This window comes from Culex pipiens, chromosome 3 (genome assembly GCF_016801865.2).
Source record: "Culex pipiens pallens isolate TS chromosome 3, TS_CPP_V2, whole genome shotgun sequence".
Classification (NCBI taxonomy): Eukaryota; Metazoa; Arthropoda; class Insecta; order Diptera; family Culicidae; genus Culex; species Culex pipiens.
The window spans coordinates 182,161,093-182,186,639 of NC_068939.1; the positions used below are offsets into that span (position 1 = coordinate 182,161,093).

Genomic DNA, 25,547 nt, shown 5'->3' on the forward strand with positions numbered 1-25,547 from the left:
AATTAATTTTTACCTTTTTAACACATTGAAATTTTTTGTGTTTATTTTTCGACATCTAAAGTTTCTTAAAATTTTGTATAAAAACCATTACACTCAAATAGAGGGTGACGAGCGGGAATTCCCGGGAAATCGACCATTTTTGGACCTCTCGATTCCCGGGAAATTTGGTCGAAGCAAAATTATATAAACAAATAAAAAAAAATTGAAAATTCGAAATTGTTCAGAACATTGGGTGTTCAATGTAAGATGTTCAAGTTCGAATGAACCAATGCTTCTCTTATCTTCTTATTCAGAAAGTGTAAATTTTTAATTTTTAAAAATTCCAATAACTATAATTGGGAAAACTTAAAACAATGTGGACCCCAAAATTAAACTTAAAGCATACTTAGCAGTTAGCCACAAGAAGAAAGTCTAGTTTTTTTTATATTTTTGTTTATTATTTCTAAGAGTATAATTTTCATATCCTCTTTCAAGCATAGCAATTCTTATAATCCATTTTTTTATTCTTATTATTTTAATTTCGCTGTATCAAGGTAATTTCCTTTTTTGATGTCATGGAGTAATTTTGTGTTTCGCTTAAACCTCAATATTAAATTATATCTTAGAAAAAAAAACTCTGGAAATCTTTGTAAAGTCCGCCAAATGTGAACCTTCGGGTTTTCCGGATCACTATTTCTTCAATGCATATTTACAGTTTTAAAAAAGAAAAAAAAATATTAAAATTGTTGTTTTGAGTCGCTATTTATTACATTGTAAAAATCCCGATACTGGGAAATTATATATTAGCTATTTTGTTATTTCACAAAAATCTAATAACAAGTTCATACAACAAGTTGTATTGCAGATTCAGAAAAAATCAAGAAGTAGATCATAGTTCCCAAAAATAATGAGGCTACTAATTAACGTTTCATTAAATAAGCATGAATAAATCGTAACTGAATTCATTGAAAAGAAACACATTTATAACTTTTCTTTATACATTACTGGCACTATTGGCATAGTTATAAACACTACCAGGTCCCGGAAATTCCCGGGAAATTTCCAAATTCAACTCTCGATTCCCAGGAAATTGAAAATCTCGAGAATAGTCACCCTCTACACACAAAGCTTTTAGAACCGTTTGTGTAAATGTGAAAATTTAGGCGAAATTACACTGGATAGCCCAACACATGGAATCCATGGAATAAAAAAAATGTATATGAAAGATAAGCAACTTTATCTATTCCATTAAAACATAACAAAACAAAAATTTTCAAGGAAAATGTTACTAACATTCTTCAAATTATTGACCCTAGAAGCAAAATTAAGTGGAACTTTGTGTTTTCCCAAACAATATTGCTGTTTTTGGAGTTGGAATTTTGCTTTGGTTTAAATTCTAATGGGTCCACGATAATGGTGTTTCTGCAAATCAAAATTATTTAAGAAATTGTATAATATTTTACTTTTACGACTAAAAAGTTGGTGGGCATGCCAATCTATGCAACTTTGTCGAAGACACCCAAATTTTACTTTTTCACTCTTGCTTCAAGCAATTGAATACAAACAGCAGAATATAATATATTTAGAGCAATTTATGTGCTCTTAAAAAACCAACATTTTTATGTTGAAAAAAAAAATATTTTGCTAGAAATTTAACAAAAGTCAAAGCATTTTTTGTTTTAGAAATATTCAATTTAAACACTTCCAATCTCAACGCACAAGTTTGCATTTAAAACGATAAAAATATCTCAAATGCCATTTTCTTTAAACTTGAAATATCTTATTCTTTTTATTTCAGATTTTCAATAGAAATGTGTAAATTTCAATTAAATAGCTGATTATATAAAAAAATACTTTAAAACATAAAAAAGCTTAATGGTTCCTGATGCTGGAAAAAATGGTGAAATTTCAATTGAATTTTATATACTGTAGTTGAAATATAAAATCTCTAGCTATTTCAAAGAATTGTTATAAAACCCTGAAATTTTTGCCACTTAAGCGCCCCCTTTGATAAATGAATTGAGAGAATATAATTTTAAATTTAATTCTGGTACAATTATTGAAATAGTTGATTTTGGCGCCCCAAGTGTTATAAGTAATATTTGTAATATTCCGACCAAGATTATCGAGTTATTTTGTAGTCCTACTTTAAAATTTGGCGCCCCTTTTGTTCTGAATATCTTTCTAGGATTTTATAATAACATGACAAATTTGTACAATCATCGTTTTCGGCGCCCCCCAAGGGCTGGCGCCCTTGGCGGTCGCCAACTGTGCCAACCCCTAGGTACGGCGCTGGATTTGAAAAAATGTTACTAATAATAAATAAAAAAATAATATCAAATTTAAAAGTTCGAAAATTTCAGAAAAATCAGACAATGAGAAGTAAGAAAAAAAAATTAGAAAAAGCAAAATTAGATATTCAAAAAAATATATTAAGATTTAAAAGTACATTATTAACGTTATTTAAAATTTGAGACACTGAAATAATTTTTAATCGAGACAAATCAAATGTGTCTCAAAATTAAATTTTGTGATGCATTCGTTAATTTTCCGGTGCTAAAAAGTACCAACAATTGTAAAGGGCACTTATTCAGAACAACATGTAGTGTTATCAAAATATAGTCACGGAAGCAAACTTTATATTGTCGAACGAAAAATGCTTAAAGTCGTCATCTTGATCAACGATTGTATCAACAATTTGTACAATTTGTTCATACTTTTGTAGACCATAAAATTCCGTCATTTCCTTCGAGATTCAAATTCAATGTAATAGAGAAGGGTTCAACCGGCACATGTTGATAAAAGATACAAGATCAAAATTTTGATGCAGATATTCGTTTTATGAAATTAAATTCAGAGCATTTTAGAACGATGCTAAATTCTCATTGAAAATAACAGACCTCAATTGAAATTGGGTCACATCCAAAGGGATTCCTCATATCGATTTCTGCATTCCTCAGCTGACTGGCGCAAAGGATTAAAATGCCAACGTCTTGTGACCGGCAACGGCAAGAAGTTCGCACGGGAAAAAGCCTTTCTCTAAGTTTAAAGCACAGCCGTAATTTAATTAGAACCCGAGCCCAGGCGCACCTATAAAAAGTGAAGGATTGCCCCGAAACGAACGAGTTGCTTTGGGTAGACCAACCGCAGCCAACATTACAGTCTAGTGCAGTTCTTAAGTCTGAAGTAGTTCGTTTTACGACGATTTTCTTCAGCTTAACTTAAAACCGTTGAAACTTTTAGAAAAGCCGCTAGACGCTGTGAGATAATTACTTTTCCAAAGTGTATGTTTAAATGAATTACAATGGAATGTTTGCTTAATCGTTTTCTTTAATCCCAACAGAAATTCACCAATCAGAGGAAATGGCAGCATTCGTTGAACCGCATTTCGACGCCTATCAGGCGGGTAATGGAAACATGACCGTCGTCGATATGGTATCCCCGGATATGTTGCACATGGTTCACCCTCACTGGAATCAGTTCCCGCCGATGAACCCGCTGTGGCACTCGATCCTCGGATTTGCCATCTTCTGTTTGGGAATGGTCTCGATGATTGGCAACGGTTGTGTCATTTCGATCTTCACCAGCACCAAGTCACTCAAAACCCCGTCCAACCTGCTAGTGGTCAATCTAGCCTTCTCCGATTTCCTGATGATGTTCACGATGGGACCGCCGATGGTGATCAACTGCTGGCATCAGACCTGGAGCTTCGGACCTTTCGCTTGCGAACTGTACGCCTGCCTGGGATCGCTGTTCGGCTGTGCCTCGATCTGGACCATGACTTTGATTGCGTTTGACCGATACAATGTTATCGTGAAGGGTCTTGCCGCCAAGCCAATGACCAACAGTGGTGCTATGGTCAAGATCCTGCTCGTGTGGGCTTTCGCACTCTTCTGGACTCTGGCCCCATTCTTCGGATGGAACCGATATGTCCCAGAGGGTAACATGACTGCCTGCGGAACTGACTATCTGACCCAGACCTGGTTGAGCCGCTCGTACATCATCGTTTACGCCGTCTTCGTCTACTGGCTGCCTCTGCTCACCATCATTTACTCGTACACGTTCATCCTGAAGGCTGTCTCTGCCCACGAGGAACAGATGCGTGAACAGGCCAAGAAGATGAACGTTGCCTCGCTGCGATCGTCGGAAGCTCAACAGACCAGCGCTGAGATCAAGCTGGCCAAGGTCGCCCTCGTGACCATTTCCCTGTGGTTCATGGCCTGGACTCCATACCTGGTCATCAACTTCACCGGAATCTTCAAGGCTGCCCCGATCAGCCCACTGGCCACCATCTGGGGATCGCTGTTCGCCAAGGCCAACGCCGTCTACAACCCGATCGTGTACGGAATCAGCCATCCGAAGTACCGTGCTGCTCTGTACCAACGGTACCCAGGACTGTCGTGCCAGTCAGACAACTCTTCCAACGACACCCAGTCGGTTGCTTCCGGGGCGACGACCGCCTCCGACGAGAAGGCTTAAGTACAAAGGTGAGATAGGACAAACACGGTGATATTTTGGCAATGATTGCTGGATCTTTGCTAGAAAAAAAAATATTAGATAGAAAAAATAGAAGCAAATGAAATAATCAATGGATTAAAACGGAGGTATTTTTTTTTATTTTTATCCGAATATTAAATTTTCACATCTCCAAATGCAGTTTCTTAAACTACTCCTACTCTGAACACCTACAATTTAGGTACGGCCGTGCCTGAGATCGTCAACAATCACGCGCTTGACCAAATTTTGACTTTTTTTTTTAATTTCCAAAGATTGTTTAGCATGCATTAAAAGTTTTGAGTGCGATTTTTTTGTTTTATTTATTTTTTCAATCAAGTTTCCATGGGACCACAAAACTATCAAACCATCTAATCCAATAGCTCATTGTTGTTGGAAATTGTCCCAGCGTTCCGATAAAAACATTTTCAGAGTATTTAAACCCACCTTGTTTTTACAAACGACAATTTAAATGGGCCTTATTTTACAGACAATTTGTGCTTAACCTTATCGCCCAATACTCAGTTCCAAAGGCAAGGGGTCAAGAAACAGCTGTCCGAATAACGAAACAAATGAGAGGTAAAGATTTCATTTAAAAATGAAAACAAAATGTCATACAAAACTTTTTTTTAAATAAATTTTTATTTCATGGTAAAATTTGTAAAACAAAGTTCAGTTTTTAACAATTCTCAAAATATTTAACAATATTTTTTTGTAGCAAAAGCACCCCTGCCAAAGATTTTTCGATGAACTGAGAAAATTTCACAGCAAATGGCTGAATCTGTTGCAGTTCAAATTTCATGAAAAGTGTTTTGTTTTTCAATTCCGTCGTTAAACTAATTACTTTTCTGTCATTCTTTAGCAATGAAACGGCCTACTTATCTCTACCTTACCTCGTTGGATAAATGTAAGACTCGTGCTGAAAAAATCATGTTTTTGCAACTTGTTGGATAAACTATTATTATCTCAGTGTCATCTAATTAGCCTTCAACTCGCGATATCTCGGAAACTTTTGGTTCGCTGCAATGTTCAATGTTAAAATAGTTATTTAATTTTTTTGTAAATTTCTCAAGGAATTTCTTCTTTTTTCTATAAGGCTTTCTAGTCAGAAATTTACCAATACATTCAAAGTATGTTTACATTACAGCTGGACGATTGTTTGCATCAGGTTTCTTATCTCTTTCTAGCAAAAGTTTTTTGTCAGGCAACTTCTAGCTGGTTTTTTTGACTGACCGCCCGATATGTCAGCCAACATACTTCGCAGGGCTGTGACAGCTCGAGCTCGATCATTGTTTGCATCAGGACACTGTGACGAGAAATTCGTCATTTTTGGGTTAAATTATATTTTTTTCACTGGGCCTAGAAAGCCTTATAAAAATAATTACGAATTAGTAGAATCAAGAGTAACCTTTTGAAAGGGCAGAAAACCTATTTCGATTTTTGTAGTAAGGCAAATTTTTTAAATTAAGTCGCAACCTCGGTCGCAACAAAGTGTGACAAAGCATAATCTGAGACAAAACAAAAATTTCGGCAAACATGCAAAGTTATTAGATTAAAATGTGACCAAATTTGATATTAGAAACAGTTTTTTTAGGGCATTGCCATAGTCACATGAAGCAAGCAAAATCATCAAACCCAAAACTTTCTGGAAATCTGGGAGCTAATGAAAAGTATTTTTGCCATTTTTGAAACCAACCCGTCTAGAAGCGGAGTTGGCTCTTGCGATTAATGGGGCACGATTTCTTGTACATTTTTACATACGTCTGTTACCTACATTTTTTATGGCAACGGTCTTTCCGTATTACCGACCTTAAATACTTGGATAAAGGGTTAGTTTATTTGGATGATCCAGAATTACATAAATAATCCACCAGGTATCCGATAATGCTACTGAACGAAATTCCATAAATCAAAGAGAACGCAACAAACCTTTTGATCACCCACCAGCACAGTAAAGCACCTGCTTATTTATTGTGGAAGTCCTGCTGAATCAATGAACCGCAACGGCCGACTGCTTACGAACAAACTGCTTCCAAAAGACTGACCTGCCCGGTTCAAAACACCCCGCACCCAATGCCCTAGGTATAAGGACCATTGTAATTAGCGGCGGAATTATTATCTCTGCATATTTTCCCGTGTGAATTTACCGTTTCCAGCCACTCCACTAGGATAATAGGCTTAAAGGGCATGGTTGGTGAAAATGTGGTGATAATTCCCACCGAAAAAAAATGTGTAAAAACATGCAGCCAAAACAAGTGCAACCCCAAGTGCTGCTGTATAGGAATGAGGAAGTACGAGCTCGGGTAACCGATTCCTTATCCGTGTATGTTGAATGTACTGCATTTTTCAAAGACTTACTAAGATACAGTCAAAATGGAAGCAATGTTCATACTACACTCAACCCCCAGTGGTTGGTCACTTTTTCGTTTGACACTTTTTTAGTTTGTACCCCGTTGGTTGGTCAAAGTCAAACTAAAAAGTGACGAACTGTCACTTTTTACACGGCGCTCACGCACACTTTCAAAACAAACGTTTAGTAGTGTGTGTGAACTCCGTGTAAAAGGGGTGTCAAACTAAAACGTGACCCCGTTCGTTTGACAACAGTTGGTGTCAAACCATCGGGGTTTGAGTGTAATCATTCAGTGTAATATTGATATAATTAATCGACAGACAATCAGACGTGAAACCATATCCCAAATTGGGTCCTAAAATTAAGCTTTAATTTATGATATTATTGTACACAACGATAAAGCTTATTTTTCTGAGTACAATGACCTTTTGAACGACCGCAAAGGATCTAAAATGGATTTTTAATTCAATTTTTTAAAATTAACTTCACGGCCCTTTTTGATGGAAAAGGTCCTACTTGACAGCTCGTTCCAAGGGGACCATAGTTGATCCATCGAAAAAATGTTGTCTTGTCAATACTTTTTTTATTTTATTTTATTTTTTTGCATAAAAAGGAAAAAAAGTGATCAAACATGGTTAAGTAATCGTGTTTTTTACCTTTGTACATAAAAATTCACATAGGGCTTTAGTACCCAATTGTCAACCGGTGAATTTAAAATTGATGTGGTGAATTTCTGAATATTCAAATTAACCGTTATTTTTTTAGTGAAACTTGCGTCTTTTTGTCTGAGATTCATATCTCAGCCAAAAATGTATGTTTAGGTATGTCTAATATACTATTTTCCTATTCTAAATGCTATTAACTTTAATTTTGTTGAAGAAGGGGCAACAGACGGGTGAAAAGTCCCGAAACACAAAACTTATCCCGCGACTTTTTGCACTCATTTCGCGACGGAGAACTCCCCGTTGGACGACCCGAGACGATTTAATCTAATTTACACCGTAAGCGCAACCGGAGCAACCGGTCCGTGAAAGGAGTAACCGTATAAATAGTCAGTGGCCGCCAAGGCTGGACTCGAGTCGCTCTCGAGATTCGGCGGAAGAGCCCCAGGGTGTGCGAAGTCCTAAGAAAAAAAAAAGTGTAGAAACCTGTAACAACAGTTCAAATTTCTCAGTTTTCCAAGGAAAAAAGTGAGAAATCAGTGAAAATGTTGGGTGAACCATCTCTGCCAATGGCCCTCTCGTGGGGATCAGGGCCGGTGAGTAACATGACCGTTGTGGACAAAGTTTTGCCGGATATGCTGCATCTGGTTGACGCGCACTGGTACCAGTTCCCGCCGATGAACCCGCTGTGGCATTCTATCCTTGGATTCGCCATCTTCGTGCTGGGATGCGTCTCGGTTATCGGCAACGGATGTGTCGTCTCGATCTTCACGGGCACCAAATCGCTGCGTACTCCGTCCAACATGCTGGTGATCAACCTGGCCTTCTCCGACTTCCTGATGATGTTCACGATGGCACCGCCAATGGTGATGAGCTGCTATCACGAGACTTGGGTGTTTGGACCGTTGATGTGCCAGGTTTACGCCATGTTGGGATCGCTGTTTGGCTGCGTGTCGATCTGGAGTATGACCATGATCGCCTTCGATCGTTACAACGTGATCGTGAAAGGCCTGTCCGCTACACCGATGACCTTCAACAATGCGCTGCTGAAGATCGCCTTCATTTGGGCTAACGCACTGATCTGGACCCTGGCTCCGATGTTCGGATGGAACCGATACGTCCCCGAGGGCAACATGACCGCCTGTGGAACTGACTATCTTACCCAAGATATTGTCAGCACTTCCTACATTATGGTGTACTCGCTGTTTGTCTACTGGTTGCCTCTGTTGATGATCATCTACTCTTACACGTTCATCCTGAAGGTAAAATATAGTTGGTGGAGTACGGCTATCAATAATCAATAACTAACCCTTGTTTTCCAGGCTGTCGCTGACCACGAGAAGAACATGCGCGAGCAGGCCAAGAAGATGAACGTGGCTTCGCTGCGATCGTCGGATGCCGCCAAGCAGAGTGCCGAAATAAGACTGGCCAAGGTCGCGCTGGTGACCATTTCGCTGTGGTTCCTGGCCTGGACGCCGTACCTGGTCATCAACTATACCGGTATCTTCAAGGCGGCCCCGATCAGCCCACTGGCCACCATCTGGGGATCGCTGTTCGCCAAGGCCAACGCCGTCTACAACCCGATCGTGTACGGAATCAGCCATCCGAAGTACCGTGCAGCACTGTACAAGAAGTACCCGTCTCTGGCCTGCTCAACTGATTCTGTCAGCGACGATCAGTCCGTGGCCTCCGGAGCTACTGTCGCATCGGACAACAACAACGCTTAAGCTCATCGCAATCGGGAAATGAAGACTAGACTCATGCATGTTTTAACTTAGCAAACCATCGGGACACAAACCCATTCCAAGTTTTGCAGTTCGATGCCACTATTGACAGTGCATTACTTGCCAATTTGTGTCCTTGTTCCTCTTTTATGATGATCTCCTGATGTGACAGTAGTTGAGTAGTGATAGCAATAAAATAAATATTTATTACCAAAACAGCAAACAAATGTTGAACTCCATTGATCACATGCCAACCCATTCCAAAATTGGGAAAACCTATAACTCAATGGGGAACAGAACTCGTTACACAGAAAAAAAAAATCCGGTAAATTTACATCATTTATGATGTACCAAAAGTGCACGTCATTAATGATGCGAATTTACATTAAATTCATTTTAAATTTAAATGACATCCGACGTAAAACTGCCGAACAAACTGTGCTCAAAAATCATGTAAATTTCCGATGAAACTTACGTAAATTTACCAAAGTGAAAAAAAATTTTACTCCGTTGAATCTAGAATCAGATGTAAATTTCAATCGCTTTTGCAAGATTTTGCTTAGAAACAAGCGAAAGGCGTAGAAAATAACATCAGAATCTAGATCCAACGGAGACTCATAATATTCCTTCATGGTTTTGTTAAGCGTTTTTGCGGAATGCAACGTATTCTAACAAGATTTCATTTGATTCACAATAAAACTAAAGAAGATCTGAGTAGAAATTTCAAAATATTATACTGAAACTGTACCTGATTAATTCATTCAATGCTGTCATCAGCTGACGCGAGTTCCTGGTCGCCAGCGCTCTCGACATGCTGGTGCTGTTCAGCACCTTCGGCTTCCTGCATCTGCAATTGAACCTGCGGCGCATCGCTGGCCATCGCCACTTCCTTGAACGTGGTAAACGTCACCAACACCGACGATTCATCCTCTTGAGATGGCTGGATCGCAATGTTTCCGTCGGCTCCCAGCTGTTCCTCGTAGGCGCCCTGAACTTGGATCATCTAAAGCGTCCTTCGCCGCCTTGCATCAGCTCATCCTGCGACTGGGTGTTCTTGCTGTCCGCATTCGTTGTCGTTCGGCGATTCTCCAGCGGCACTTCCTCGACGATCGAGCGAGAAAGTGCCGCTGGAGACGACTGTTCGCCGTCGTTGTACAACCAAGGCAAGGCATCTGCCGCAGCAACCGGTTTCTGTTGGTTTTCACGTTCACGTTTCAGCGTTGGCATATCGGCCTATGGAACCAGAAGATGGAAGAGAGAGAGAGAGAGAGAGAGAGAGAGAGAGAGAGAGAGAGAGAGAGAGAGAGGGAGAGCAATCAAACATTAGCAATTCAGCAACAACTAACTATATTGCATAAAAACATACCATTGACTTAGTGTTGACTGTTTCTGCACCAGCTACCGCCACCGTTTTACTCCAAACAGCCGAACATGGTCGGTGTTTGCACGGTCAACGATTCAAGTGTCGGAACGGCATTTTCCGAAACACTGTCCACCGGCGACCGCTGCTTTAAATTGTGCACTGGAACCTGTTTTTGCAAGTAGCCATTGCCATTACTTCCCGGGGACTGAAAATCCTCGGTGAGGTGCATCTTGGTGAGAGAGCTGGCGAGCATTATGACGCCACCGAACCTTTGCTTGATCTACTCTTCCAGCAAGTTCCGGATCTGATCCGCCGAGTCCGTTTTGAAGGAATTCATAAGCTTGCGGGTGTCGAGAAAGTGTCGATGTCGATCGCCGATGGCATCATATGGAATGACTAAGGTGGAAGCATTTGATTAGATTAAGAATATGTTTTTATAACCCAATCGCTTACTTACGACTCGTCTTTTACAAAACGCAGAAAAATGTTTTTATTTCACATCATCCCGGGGTGTACGTCGAACGAATTTTCAAACCGGATTAAAGAAATTATCACTTAAAAATGTATTATCGTAACATTCTGTTCACCAAACTGATAATATGTCGACCTGACAGATCGCTTTTCAGATGCTTTTCAAAATGAATGAAACAAAATAAACAAGCAGTACACGGTGCAGCAGGATTAACATAAAGCATTATAAACATTTCTTATGTGAAGTACTAGAATGAGTAAAACATACCCAGAGCTTTTTTTTTTGATAAGGTCCTATAAACATAGGCTTCATCCATAAAGTACGTCACGCAAAAATCAGCCAAAATTTACCCCCCCCTCCCCCCCTTTGTCACGCTTTTCCTATACTTATAACATGCAATGTCACACTTGCTCAGACCCCCCCTCCCCCCCTAGAGCGTGACATACTTTATGGATGACGCCATATGAAAGACAGCTGTCTACTAGTAGCTTATAAGTCCTTTAAAAAAAAAACTCTAGATACGTTCATGACAGTCATATTGGAGACCCTAAATAGGGAGACCGGTCTAAGTTTGCTAAATCTGGCAACGTATGTTTTGAGCTCGGCTACACTGATAAGTTTTTCTGGGCGTTTCGAGGTTGTGAGTTTAGGTGTTTGTACTTGCAGACTGCTGAACTTTTAAACGTTGATTCTTTTTCTAAAAAACATAAAAAAAAACAAAAATAAAACAAATCTAGAGTTTTTTTTCTTTTAAATAGGTACAATAAACAAAATTTTGTTTTTTTGCTTTTTGTGTGTTTTTGAATAACCCTGAATCAAGGCAATTTTAAATCATCCAAAATACAAAAAAAAAACTTTGTTTATATGACCTTTTATAAAAACTCCAGAAATCATCTTGCTTAAGTTAGTTGATGATTACATTAAAAACGAGCACGATACACTTCATCGTTCTTCTTTTCAAATACAATGTTTTGATAAATTTACTCAAGATTGTCATGATGTAACTTGTTTATACTTCGTTTAGTTTTCTATAGTATCATTTTTGAAAATTTTCTTAGTTGGTTTTAACACATGTTTTAGCCAAATTATTAATGGAAACTTTTTTGCTCACTTCCTACTCGGCTATTTATTACTCTTTCTCACTTGAAAACGTTTTTAATAAACTGTAATTGAACATCAAAGATCTAATATGACAACGACATGCTATTTCCCAAATTTTTCTAAAACTTACTGAAACATGAGCGAAACGAAAAATTAACTCAATTTTCCTATTCTTACTTATTTGATCGCAGGAGTGACATTGACATAATTTGAATCGGTAGAAAAAAATCTCAAATTTGGTCCCCAGCTTGGACAAAATCAAACTCTGAATTGAGTCTTAAGTATACAGTTGATTTTTTTGCACAACGGTAAGAAAAGAAGCTTTTAAATCATTTCGAATTGCAAAGTTAATTTTTCAAAATTAATTTAGAAATTTTAGTTGTACATAGTATTATTATAGACTAATTATTAGTCTATGGTATTATTGTGTTGATAAAAATAAGTTTTATCGTTGTAAAAAGCATAATCGTCAATTTATGTTTCATTTTAGGACCCAATTACATTTTGAGGGAGGTACTAGAATACACGTGTAGAAAAAAGTGTATCATTCTTTAAGAGTGTTAGCTAAGCCATGAGTGTTACACCCTTACCAAAAATCATGACTTTTTGAGTTCCAAATCCCACTTTTCATACGATTTTTTCAGTTCTACCCATATAACCATTTTTATGGTTGTAGTACCTGAACTCAAAAAATCGTATGAAAAGTGGGATTTGGAACTCAAAAAATCATGATTTTTGGTAAGGGTGTAGCAACCGGGATACGTTTGACGTTTGATTTTTTTGCATCATTTTGACGTATGATTTTTTCAATGTTTTTGTGTTTAAAAAATTGACCAAAAATAATTGGCAAAGCCCCTCTTTGTATATTGTGAAAATTTATTAAAACTTCATTCGTCAACATACGTGAAAGGCCGGAAAACATCAAAAACGCCTGCCTGCAGTACAGCTGCATGGATTCCAGCAGGGCAATCAACTGGTCACATTGTTCAGCTAGACCAGCACGACCCAGTCGAGCTTGAACCGCCCTTAGTCGACGAGGGCACCGGAACGTACCGCCAGCTTTTCCATCCATAGTAGCTGAGGATGCTGTCATTGGCAAAGTATTAAATCTGCATCCGAACCCGGCACCCTCAAGGAGCTTTGTTTTGTGCTCGGGAACGCACAACAACAACAAAGAAAACTTGCGTCATGTAACTCCTCACGTCAGGGTAAGAACAAGGAACGCAGGAACCTGCCTTTTTAAAGTGAAAGTTGACATCGAATTATGTCCGGACCCAGTTAATTCCGTCAAACGACCCAAAAAAGTACATTTCTAATGTAAACAAACTTTTGTCGCAAAAGAACTCCAGCAAAACAATGTAAATGAGCCAACGACGAAGGTAAACAAATAATCTACTCTGATTGTTTTAAATGCAAACAACAACTGTCGTGAGCAGGATGGACAGCTTGTCAACACTTCGGCTTGGAGCTATTTACATTGTTTTGCTTGTTATTTTTTACTGATAAATTACCTTACTCGGCAAATTCAATCGGTCTGAAATTTGCCCCTGGCCAAGTGCGTCTTTTCTGAACCTAAACTGCACCCGAATTGCATTTCGATCATTTCAAAACACTTTATTTGACGAGCGACTGGTCCGAACTAAAACAAACCAGCTCAAACAAACAGCATTGCTGTTTTGTTTTTTGCCTTCTGTCAGTGACAAAAATGAATGCTTTCAATATTTACATTTGGGACTATCCCCCCCCCCCCCCTTCGTGGACAATTGCCCATACAAAAAAAAACTTTTTTGTATGGAGCGTGGACAATCGCTTACCCCCCCCCCCCCCTAAAGTGTCCACGTGGTTTATGGATGGTCCCTTTAGCAAATTTTACAATCGTTTCGACATTTACATGTTTTTTGGGCATTCAAATTAATGAAATTCATTGCCAAAATTTTCACTTAAATCAGTTTTGGCAATTACGTTTAATTTCATTTTACATTTTGGCTCTTTACGTGGAAAACAGCCAGTTAAATCAATTTTCAAAATTACATCGAGCATGTTTACGTGTGAAACATCTATTCAGTGTCCTGTAAATTTACATTTTTTTCTGTGAGAAGAGAGGCTCGTCCACTGTTTTGACGTCACAAAGCGAGATGCAAAAAAAAAAACGGTCCAGCACAAAACCAGGTTCTTCTTGCGTCAAAAGAGCTTCAATAGGGTACGTTATCCATTAGTGGACCCCTTTCCTATAGTGGACCCTCTGAAGGGTTTTTGATGAAAAATTCAATAAAATCACAATTTCAAGCGTGTTTTTGTCTACAAATCTTTTATTTGGCATGTTCAGCATCATTTAAAACAATGTTGACTGACATTTAATTGTCCTTTTCGCCAAAATAAGTGTTTTGAGTTCGACATCTGAAATCAGCCATGGCCACTAGCATTTTCACAACAAAACTGCATTTCTATTTTATGATTGAATTAACCATCCAATAAATTTTTGACTGATTATTTAACTTCAGCAAGTCGAAGTAATGTAAGTTTAAGGATATTTACTCAAATAAAGCGAAGAAATGCAATTTTCTAGCAAAAATTATGGGGGTCCAATATAGGATAACGAAAATCCAAACTTTTCCAAAAGTGGACCCCTGTTAATTAAACCTTCAAAAAAATGATGAAAACTGTGTATTCAAGCAAAAGTTTCTCTAAAACATACAATAAATGCTTGTTGTTATCAACCTAAACGCATATTTTTTCAATAATGAGTATACATATAACTGTTTTCATGTTAAAAGTATCAATAATGCTGAAGCCGTAAGAATTTATAATTAATCAAAACTATAGTTAATTGTACTTAACTGAAGCAACATATATGCAGTTTAAAATGATATTTTACAATAATAAATCAATAACAACACATTTTTTTTAAATAAACATGCGTGATTTTATCAGCAACTGTAAACAAATCTATTATTTAGTTTCGGTCAGCCATTTATGTAATTAATATGGAAAAATTTGCATCAAGATTACTTTTTTTTAATTATTTTTATGTTTATAGTGGTTTTTGAAACGTTTTCTCTGATCTTTTTCGGAAATAAATGTTTTTAAATGTCTGTTAGGTTTTTTGTTGTTTAAAGCCAAACAAAACATATTTGTTCATAACGAAAAGTGAGCAAAATCCATCTTTTATTCATTATATCTATCATTAGACCTACACCATGCATCATAACATCAAATATCGGTTAAATTTGGTATAAAAATAACAGTTTGCCTATAGTGGACCCGGGTCCACAATCGAATTATGGACCCGGGTCCACTATAGGAAAAGGGGGTCCATAACAAGGCAAAAAAAACTTTTTTTTCAAATGGCTATTTTTATGCTCAAAAACAAATAACTGATAAAACAAATAGTCAAAATTGTTCAAAAGACTTCAGATTTCAATGTTTTGTAAAAAGGGTTATGAAAAAGTGCTTAAAATATTGAAAATTTGTGAAAAATGTGCTTCGGCTCTACTAGGGGGTCCACTAATGGTTAAAATACCCTATCTAACCTTCTAAAACTGCGTTTCAAGTTTGTTCGATTTCATTCATTCATTTCTTGCACGTGGCACGGTCAATAAACGTTCTAAGCGAGCGTTAGTAAATACGACGACTTACATAAGGAGAACCACCGCGCGGACTATTGGCCGTGCAGGGATTAACTTATGAAATTATGAATTATCCGTACGGCCCTAATCTAATTACAGGACGGGCCCCGCCTCGGTATAAAAGTCCGGCGAATTTCGGCATTGAATCGAGTTGTTCTTTGGTTCAACATCAATTGCCGTGCTAAGAGTTTGTAGTCCTTTTTGTGATAGTCTGAAGTAGTTCGCTGAAAAAGGCGATTTTCTTCGACTAGTTCCGGTTCCTTGGTGGTAGAGAGTGGTAGTTCAACGGAAGTGATCTGCAACAATGGCATCGTACGCAGCGTGGAATGCCGCCCAGTCCGGACTGGGAACGATGGTGAACCTGACCGTAGTGGACCGGGTTCCGGCCGATATGCTGCATATGGTGGACGCCCATTGGTACCAGTTCCCGCCGATGAACCCGCTGTGGCACTCGATCCTCGGATTCGCGATCTTTGTCCTGTGCTTCATCTCACTGGTCGGAAATGGCTGCGTGGTTTACATCTTCACCAACACCAAGACACTCCGAACCCCGTCCAACCTGCTAGTGGTCAATCTAGCTTTCTCGGATTTCCTGATGATGTTCACGATGGGACCGCCGATGGTGATCAACTGCTACCACGAGACCTGGGTCTTTGGACCGTTTGCTTGTGAACTGTACGGCATGTTGGGATCCCTGTTCGGCTGCGTCTCCATCTGGTCAATGACACTGATTGCGTTCGATCGTTACAACGTCATCGTCAAGGGTCTCTCGGCCAAGCCGATGACCAACAACGGTGCCCTGCTGCGAATCTTCCTCGTGTGGGCTTCCTGCCTGGCATGGACTATCCCTCCATTCTTCGGATGGAACCGATATGTCCCCGAGGGTAACATGAGCGCTTGCGGAACCGACTACCTGACCGACACCTTCCTGAGCCGCTCGTACATCCTGGTATACTCGGTCTTTGTCTACTTTGCACCTCTGCTGATGATCATCTACTCGTATATCTTCATCATCAAGGCCGTGTCCGCCCACGAGAAGAACATGCGCGAACAGGCCAAGAAGATGAACGTAGCTTCGCTGCGATCGTCGGAAGCCCAGAACACCAGCACCGAAATGAAGCTGGCCAAGGTCGCCCTCGTCACCATCTCCCTGTGGTTCATGGCCTGGACTCCATACCTGATCATCAACTACACCGGAATCTTCAAAGCGGCCCCGATCACCCCTCTGGCCACCATCTGGGGATCGCTGTTCGCCAAGGCCAACGCCGTCTACAACCCGATCGTGTACGGAATCAGCCATCCAAAGTACCGTGCTGCCCTGTACCAGAAGTTCCCGTCGCTGTCCTGCACGGATGCCGTCGACGACAGCCAGTCGGTGACCTCCGGCACTACCACCGTGGTCAACGAGGAGAAGCCCTCGGCTTAAGCTGCACGTTGTAACGGTCTCGAGTATTTTTCTGTTAGTTTCTAGTCAATTTTCGTTAATAAATGCAAGTGAAGAGTACGCCAAAGATCTTTTCAATTTACGACCGCAAAAATCCCACACTAATCTTGATTCTGGGAAAGTCTGTAATTCCCATCGACTTTAAATGAGTCAACTGCGAGTTTAGCGACACTTCAAACAAACCACATTTAATAGCTTCTCACCTAATTTGTTGTTGTACATATTGTGTCCAAAGTGCAATGAAAAGAAGTGCAAAAATGCGTTCAATATTTGCATTTTTAATCAATACCTAAACGCTACTTTATTCAGCCCATTCATGCGGAGGCTTGTCCGCTAAAGTGTGTGTCGCGTGGCACGACTAATCGGTATTACAAACAACACGAGTAAAACAATCAGAACGGAAAAGTTTTCCCGAGCAGCTAAGCCAGTTGAGTTGTGGAATCCCAACCATCAATACCGACCTGATACAGCTGTAATTCCCAGCTGAGCTAACGACACGCGCCAGTCATCGTATCGCATCGCATCTCCATATTATCTCATGCCCTAGACATCTATGGGCAGCAACTAGCAAAATATCAATGAATGAATATGTAGCAACTAGTCAAACCCGCTGTGACCATGAAATCGTGCATATTGAACTACTATTTCTGGCACCTCAAAATAAAAATGCAATCCTTTGAGCCGTTTTGTTTAACCTTGGACTTCTTTAGACTTGAAGTGTAAACATTGCACTTTGTTTCGCCGGCGTTGAAGTCGCTTGTCACCTCCGCGCATGTCTTGAGTCGCTTTGCACGGACTTATGCTGGTGCAGCGAGGGCACGAGGCCGCGGCCGGCAAAAAACTTCCTCATTTTTCCATCACGAGTGATCACGGCATAGTGGGATCGACACACATTTTGCATGACAAAGCAAACGTTTAGTTAGTTTGTTTTTCCTTTTCAATTTAGAATCTGTAAAAAATATTGAGAACGTTTGATAAATTGTTTGATCAAAAAAGTGATATTTTTAAAGATATTATACATACATTTATACTGATAAAAGATTCCAACTTCAATCCAGACTCGATTATCCGAAGTTTTGATTATAAGTTCTGAAGTTCGATTATACGAAGGTTTGTATGGGACTTCGGATAATCGAATCATCAACAAAAAAAATGTTTTGCTTTTAACATCAAATTCGAATTCTGCGACCCCATTTTAGTCCAATTTGAGTAGTTTATATTGCCTTAAAATTAACAAATGCATTTTTTTAATGTTTCATCACCACCATTTTGGCCGCCATCTTGAATTTAAAAGTTGTGAACTGCCGCTGATCGCATAAATGTCCCATATGCATTTTCATCGTTTTTGCATTATTGATGCAGTTTGATTCAAAATCGTGTGCTCTTTCAAAAGAGCCTACGACATTCAGTACTTTGTTCTAAAAATCAGTAGGAAATCCTGTTTTTTCGCTAAAAGTTAACACGTAGCCTTATGTGTGGGACAAACTTGTTTTGCGTTTTTCCCAGCTTACTGTTTTTGCATATGGGACATTTATGCGAACATGGGCAGTGAATCACTTTAGAGTAGCTTAGGGGTTATACTCAAGCTCGACAATCAAAAACAAGACAACGAAAAAAATATTTTTCGTGATTCGATTATCCGAAAATACGAAGTGAAAATTTTCCGAGGCCTTCGGATAATCGTGTCTGGACTGTATCCAGTTGTGCATGCATTCTTTACGTGGATTTGTCGTTTATCCCTGTAAGTCATCGTAAGCTTTTGCATACCAAAAAAAGAAAATAAAAACATTTTGCAAGAAAATTATTTTTGTCATTTAAAAATACTCTGGAGTTTTAATCACTATGGTATTTATTAGAGGTGGGCAAAAAAAGAGCGAACCGCTCAAAGAGCCGGTTCACTGAAAAGAGCGAACGAACCGTGGCTCACAAAAAAAGAACCGCGGTTCTTTTTTAAACTCCGCTCTTTTGAAAGAACTGTTTCAATATGGCATGATTTTTGTTATAAATATAATTAATTGAATTTCCAAAAATTGTAGTATTAAATTTGTTTTTGAGAATTGAAAATGCAATTTCAAAAATTGCAATGCTTATAAAAATTAATCCCAAAAGTAAACGATTTTCTAAACAAAATGAAATAAACTTTTCAGTGTGCAACTGATTGTTCATTAAAGTAAAAAACTTTCAAATTTTTATGAAAATAGAAGTCTTATCCACTGAAAACCCTTGGGCATGAGTAAGGACCTCGACGCCGTTAGCAATGTTGGCTTTAAAATAAAATTTCGTGATAATATCACTTCCCCCCAGCCAACATTTTTGCCATGCGAAGCGGGCCTCGACGCTGTGTCTAGGTTTAATTCCTAGCTAGGAGCCATCAGTGTCTTAAGAGGTGGTCCCAAGGCCGAGTAGGAGTTCATGAAGCAAATTAGTCGTCTCCCACCCCTTTTAAATTGAAAAATGAACTCTGAAACCAGCGCTTACTCACAACAGAAACAGAGGCCTCTTCTAGGCATTGTAGGATAGAATAGATTTTGAAATTTATTTTAAAAAAAATATTATTACGTTGCATTTTGATATGTCAAAATTTCCATAGAGTCTCGGTCAATCAATAGTGCGATGATATCGGACAAAATTCGTTAATCTGTTGAACTAACGGTTTTCGGATTATGGTTGTATCGACCATTGTTGCGAATCGAGGGTCTACTGGAGCCTTGACGATCAAATGGAGCCTAACATTTCAAAAGGGCGCATGGGTTTTGTGAACAGGAGTGTGTCTCCTTCACTCAAATGACAGTTTACATAAGGTATAATAGAGATGCACTCTTGTTTGCAAAGCTCTATGCCCTAATGAAATGAATGGCATGAAATAGTCGTCTTAATTACTAGTGTTCAACTTATGAACTGTTCATTTATGTTTATTGGTTTTTGGAAGCGGCAAGACTGGTTTAAAAACAAGATCCTTTACCTTATTTGGCGTTATAATAAAACATTCGGGGATTTGAGATTAAATTTTCTTTCAGACAGTTTAGTTTAGGTTGTTGATTAAAGTTAGATAGTTTTCCGTAGATGAATAATTGGACTTAAATCATGGTGTCGATCCAAATCCCAAAATAAAATTCCCTGACTTTTCCCTGACCTCTCCAGACCACCATTTTTTTTTTATTTTCTATTTTTTACTAACATATTGTTTGGAGCGTTTTTATGGTTTCATGCATTTTCCTTTTTGAATATTGCAAATTTAAGATATTGAAAAAAATCAACGACTTTTTTATTTTGATTTTTTTAACCATAAACTCTGCAAAAACTTAAAAACTTTTTTTTTGTCAATAATTTTTTTCTAATCGAACATCCAAAATGAGCAACCATAAAATCTAGAGGTTTTTTTGTTTTTTTTTTTTGAATGGGTCCTATAAACACAATAGCTTAGGGTCCTTAAAAAATTGAAATAATTAATAATTTCAATTGTTGCAAATTTCAAATTTGCGATTAGTTAGTTTCACTTCAGAAAATTTAAAGTTAAAAGTTTTCAAAAAAACAATTGAAAATTTGAATTAAAGTAAGAAGTCATGTTTAATTTTAAAATTGTTGCCTTTTGCGAAACTAAGAAAATGTACAATTAAATGAATTTTTTTCAAGTTAATGTTTACGGTTTTAAAAAAGATCTAGGTCTTTTTCAACAAGGATTGTATGTAAAGTAAACAGTTTTCTGGAAAACATCTTCTTAAAAAAATATAAATTTTTTTTTTGCTGTAAAATTTAAAAAAAATGGTTTTTACCTTGACCAGAACCTATAGACGATCATTCACACGAATCATTTTATAAAAACAAAATACAAACTGCTCGAGCTTTTCAAAAAGTCATTATCAACTTAGATATTTGGGTGTTTTGGAATAGATGAGTAATTCTCGCTGAAAGTGGACCACTATTTACACAAGGTGCTCAAAAATCAAAAGCAATGTACTTTTCCAATAGCCCCCACCAAGTTATGAAAGAAACCATGTTTGGTTGGTTGAATTTGTCCTCACCTCGGCGCCACGAAGCTAAAACATTTTTTTTAATTGGTAATTTTTTGACTTAGGCGCGTCTACAAAATTGCTAATAACTTTGCAAAACTTCAACGAACCCTTGATGTTTAGGGGTGTTTTGGAAAGGAAATGAGCAGAGCTTTCGAATGCACTTGTCAGAAAAATACCGTTCCATACATTTTTTAGCCATAAAACAACAATGTATTTTTAAAAGTCATTTTTGAAGGCCGGCGCCCCGCTTTATCGAAAAACTGACAAATCCATTCGAAAGCTGAGACGATTTCACATAAAGGACCAATAAAGCTAAGGTGTATGTTCCTCCTATCTTTTTTAATCTTATTTTGATTCTGAGAGCGCAGCGCTCCGTTCGTATTTCGGGCGCCCAAAATGTTGCATTAGCTTGCCCCAATTTGAGGTTTTGTCAAACAATATAGGTGCTCACTTTTAAAATGATAGTTTATTATCCAAGGATCAAGATGCACTATCGATAATTGACCAATATTTAAGGTTTTGGGTTCTGCCAGGCAATTTAATGTCGAAAAGTTGTTTTTGTTTACTTTTTTTGTTGTTAAATGCTTATTTACAATTTGGTGGACATTTTTACAGTAAAACTAATGAATGTAGCAAGTAGGAAATTTCACCACGAACATTTTTCTAGAGGAGAAAACGTAATTTCGATACTCCAACGCAAAGATATTTGAGTTTTAGTGAGAAAAAAGTGTACAGATTTCCCAGAATTAACCAGCACGAACTATTATTTACATGTGGCATATGTTTTGGAACCCAAAGTATGGTTTCTTATAGTTATTTAGGTCGCTGAATTCGGATTTGCAATCAAATTTCAGATAAACAGTGAACAGTGATATTTGAGCCACGCCTAAATGTTATTTGCATGTAGTGAAAATGATTGGGAGAGATTTTTCTATTCCTTGCAAAGTTATGGAAATCATAAAAAAAAATCCTTAAAAATCTAAAGTTTTCATTTATTTTTAAGTTGACATTGAAACCAGCCAAATCACAAAACGAGGTTTTCTGACATTCTCAAAACAATCAGAACTTGAAAAAAAACATTCTTCATAAAAAAATCCGTGAGTAAAATATCTATTAAAGGTGAGCAAAAGATGAAATATGACCGAATTCACTAGCGATTAAAATTACAGCATATTACCGTAAATAACTTAACAATATATATAACAACAAATAACGAAATTTCACTGTTTATCTGAAATTTGATTGCAGATCTGAACTCAGCTACCTAAATAACTGTAAGAAACCATACTTTGGGTTCCAAAACATATGCCGCATGTAAATAATAGGCCGTGCTTGTTAATTCTGGGAAATTTGTAAAATTGGCACTTTTTTTCTCACTGAAACTCAAATATCTTTGCGTTGGAGTATCGAAATTACGTTTTCTCCTCTAGAAAAATGTTCGTGGTGAAATTTCCTACATGCTACATTCATTAGTTTTATTGTAAAAATGTCCACCAAATTGTAAATAAGCATTTAACAACAAAAAAAGTAAACAAAAACAACTTTTCGACATTAAATTGCCTGGCAGAACCCAAAACCTTAAATATTGGTCAATTATCGATAGTGCATCTTGATCCTTGGATAATAAACTATCATTTTAAAAGTGAGCACCTATATTGTTTGACAAAACCTCAAATTGGGGCAAGCTAATGCAACATTTTGGGCGCCCGAAATACGAACGGAGCGCTGCGCTCTCAGAATCAAAATAAGATTAAAAAAGATAGGAGGAACATACACCTTAGCTTTATTGGTACTTTATGTGAAATCGTCGCAGCTTTCGAATGGATTTGTCAGTTTTTCGATAAAGCGGGGCGCCGGCCTTCAAAAATGACTTTTAAAAATACATTGTTGTTTTATGGCTAAAAAATGTATGGAACGGTATTTTTCTGACAAGTGCATTCGAAAGCTCTGCTCATTTCCTTTCCAAAACACCCCTAAACATCAAGGGTTCGTTGAAGTTTTGCAAAGTTATTAGCAATTTTGTAGACGCGCCTAAGTCAAAAAATTACCAATTAAAAAAAATGTTTTAGCTTCGTGGCGCCGAGGTGAGGACAAATTCAACCAACCAAACATGGTTTCTTTCATAACTTGGTGGGGGCTATTGGAAAAGTACATTGCTTTTGATTTTTGAGCACCTTGTGTAAATAGTGGTCCACTTTCAGCGAGAATTACTCAGATTCCAAATTTAAGCTCGATCTGACCACGGGAACTCCTCCTTGTAACTCCTTGAATGTTGTTTGGGGAAAATATGTAAAATGTAGTTGTACAATCCCTATGAAATCTCGGATGCTGGAAACAACTCTTCCGAAGAGACCATATTTTATAAATTCTTTAACTCTCAAATACCTTTATTCAGAATTGTTAAGGAGAAATCAAAAAAATCCGCGCCATCCCAAAACCCAATCCGCGCAAAATCCGCGTCATTTTATGAAAAATAATTTTGCGACAAACAGACAAAAGAGTTTCATAATAAATTCAATTTTGTAATCTCAGAACGCAGAATCTTGAAACGCTGAAAATGTATTTTTGCTAGGATTAGGTAAACTAGAGAAAAAATCCAAAACAAACATTTTGGCAAAAAAAAAAAATTACAACATTTTGAAATTAAGATCAATGAAATCTAAATATCAAAATAATAAAATTTGAAAAAAAAAATGTAATAAATTCTCGATCTTGAGGTTTTAAATTCAAGATACAGTTCATACTCGATGATCTTACCAAAGCGTAGATCAAAAAAATTGAAGCAAATTTTCTTACATCTTTTATAAAATTTTAGAAGAATTTAAGAATTTAATAATTTAACAATTTAAGAATTGAAGAATTCAAGAATTTAGAAATTTAAGAATTTAAAATTTAAGAATTTAATAATTTAAGAATTTAAGAATTTAAGAATTTAAGAATTTAGAAATTTAAGAATTTAAGAATTTAAGAATTTAAGAATTTAAAAATTTAAGAATTTAAGAATTTAAGAATTTAAGAATTTAAGAATTTAAGAATTTAAGAATTTAAGAATTTAAGAATTTAAGAATTTAAGAATTTAAGAATTTAAGAATTTAAGAATTTAAGAATTTAAGAATTTAAGAATTTAAGAATTTAAGAATTTAAGAATTTAAGAATTTAAGAATTTAAGAATTTAAGAATTTAAGAATTTAAGAATTTAAGAATTTAAGAATTTAAGAATTTAAGAATTTAAGAATTTAAGAATTTAAGAATTTAAGAATTTAAGAATTTAAGAATTTAAGAATTTAAGAATTTAAGAATTTAAGAATTTAAGAATTTAAGAATTTAAGAATTTAAGAATTTAAGAATTTAAGAATTTAAGAATTTAAGAATTTAAGAATTTAAGAATTTAAGAATTTAAGAATTTAAGAATTTAAGAATTTAAGAATTTAAGAATTTAAGAATTTAAGAATTTAAGAATTTAAGAATTTAAGAATTTAAGAATTTAAGAATTTAAGAATTTAAGAATTTAAGAATTTAAGAATTTAAGAATTTAAGAATTTAAGAATTTAAGAATTTAAGAATTTAAGAATTTAAGAATTTAAGAATTTAAGGATTTAAGAATTTAAGAATTTAAGAATTTAATTCAATTCAATTCAATTCATGTTTATTTCTACTAATCAGAATACAATTTGCTTAACTAATAACAGAATGCAGAGTTTTGGAGATCCTTACAACTACAAATAAATTCAAATATAATCAATTGGATGAAATAAATTCAGTTTCAGTCGGTTAAGCGAGAGCAGAAAAAACTTTCTAAAATAACTGCTACTATTACTATGGAAGAGAAGGAGGATAGGAAAGCTTAAATATATATCACAGAAAAAAAATCAGTTCTTTACTGAAGGCGAAGACTGTTCCACAGTGTGTGAGCTTGCACCTATGCAGGGCATAGGTACTTCCCCATCAGCTCTTGCAGCGCGAAGAACTGCTCCAGCTTGTTTCGGCAAGTGTTGAGTCGCGTAAACATGTCCCTCGCAAGGGAGAGGAATTCAGTGAGGGTGAATAAATCACCATCACTGTTGCTGTCCGGGGTTGGACCGTTTGCGGTAGCCGCCACGCTGGCGTAAGTACGCCCGAATCCAGGAGGATTCGTTTGACGGGGTTCGGTCGAGGGTTGACCTGTCGAAGTCCTTGAGGAATGTGGTGCTGGCTTTTTCCTCTTCTCCAGCGCCTCGAGGTAGGTCTTCCTAGCGGTGCACCCGCGGTAATTGGCAGTGTGGTTACCGTCACAGTTAGCACACTTCACGTTCCGCTTGTTCTGCTCGGCTTGGTTGTCC

At 37.2% G+C, this 25,547-nt stretch overlaps 5 protein-coding genes across 5 annotated transcripts in view; 4 read left to right on the forward strand and 1 right to left on the reverse strand.

Annotated features, from left to right (window-relative positions):
* Positions 1-3,088: 3,088 nt before the first annotated feature.
* LOC120416145 (opsin-1) lies at positions 3,089-4,582 on the forward strand. Its single transcript, XM_039577822.2, has 2 exons — positions 3,089-3,263; positions 3,323-4,582. The coding sequence occupies exon 2, from the start codon at positions 3,343-3,345 to the stop codon at positions 4,456-4,458; it is 1,116 nt and encodes a 371-aa protein (XP_039433756.1). The 5' UTR covers positions 3,089-3,263; positions 3,323-3,342; the 3' UTR covers positions 4,459-4,582.
* Positions 4,583-7,883: 3,301 nt separating this feature from the next.
* LOC120416164 (opsin-1-like) lies at positions 7,884-9,436 on the forward strand. The gene is made up of 2 exons (XM_039577845.2): positions 7,884-8,747; positions 8,808-9,436. Exons 1-2 carry the CDS (start codon positions 8,031-8,033, stop codon positions 9,210-9,212), a joined length of 1,122 nt encoding a protein of 373 aa, XP_039433779.1. The 5' UTR covers positions 7,884-8,030; the 3' UTR covers positions 9,213-9,436.
* Positions 9,437-12,942: 3,506 nt separating this feature from the next.
* Positions 12,943-25,547, forward strand: part of LOC120416161 (proton myo-inositol cotransporter hmit-1.2-like) — a 33,396-nt gene continuing 20,791 nt past the window's right edge. Inside the window, exon 1 of the mRNA XM_039577842.2 lies at positions 12,943-13,353. The gene's annotated coding sequence lies outside the window, so the exon portion shown is untranslated. The remainder of the gene's footprint in view (positions 13,354-25,547) is intronic.
* On the forward strand, positions 15,912-17,275 carry LOC120416166 (opsin-1-like). Its single transcript, XM_039577846.2, has one exon. It carries the CDS (start codon positions 16,076-16,078, stop codon positions 17,195-17,197), a length of 1,122 nt encoding a protein of 373 aa, XP_039433780.1. The 5' UTR covers positions 15,912-16,075; the 3' UTR covers positions 17,198-17,275.
* The window catches only part of LOC120416162 (GATOR complex protein WDR24), a 32,691-nt gene continuing 25,181 nt past the window's right edge, over positions 18,038-25,547 (reverse strand). The window contains exon 4 of the mRNA XM_052710530.1: positions 18,038-18,164. The gene's annotated coding sequence lies outside the window, so the exon portion shown is untranslated. The remainder of the gene's footprint in view (positions 18,165-25,547) is intronic.

Bases quoted from the DNA above. Each gene is read 5' to 3' on its own strand.
- LOC120416164 (XM_039577845.2), top strand. From the start codon at position 8,031: ATGTTGGGTGAACCATCTCTGCCAATGGCCCTCTCGTGGGGATCAGGG. The intron at 8,748-8,807 runs GTAAAATATAGT...CTTGTTTTCCAG, and splicing joins CTTACACGTTCATCCTGAAG to GCTGTCGCTGACCACGAGAA.
- LOC120416145 (XM_039577822.2), top strand. From the start codon at position 3,343: ATGGCAGCATTCGTTGAACCGCATTTCGACGCCTATCAGGCGGGTAAT.
- LOC120416166 (XM_039577846.2), top strand. From the start codon at position 16,076: ATGGCATCGTACGCAGCGTGGAATGCCGCCCAGTCCGGACTGGGAACG.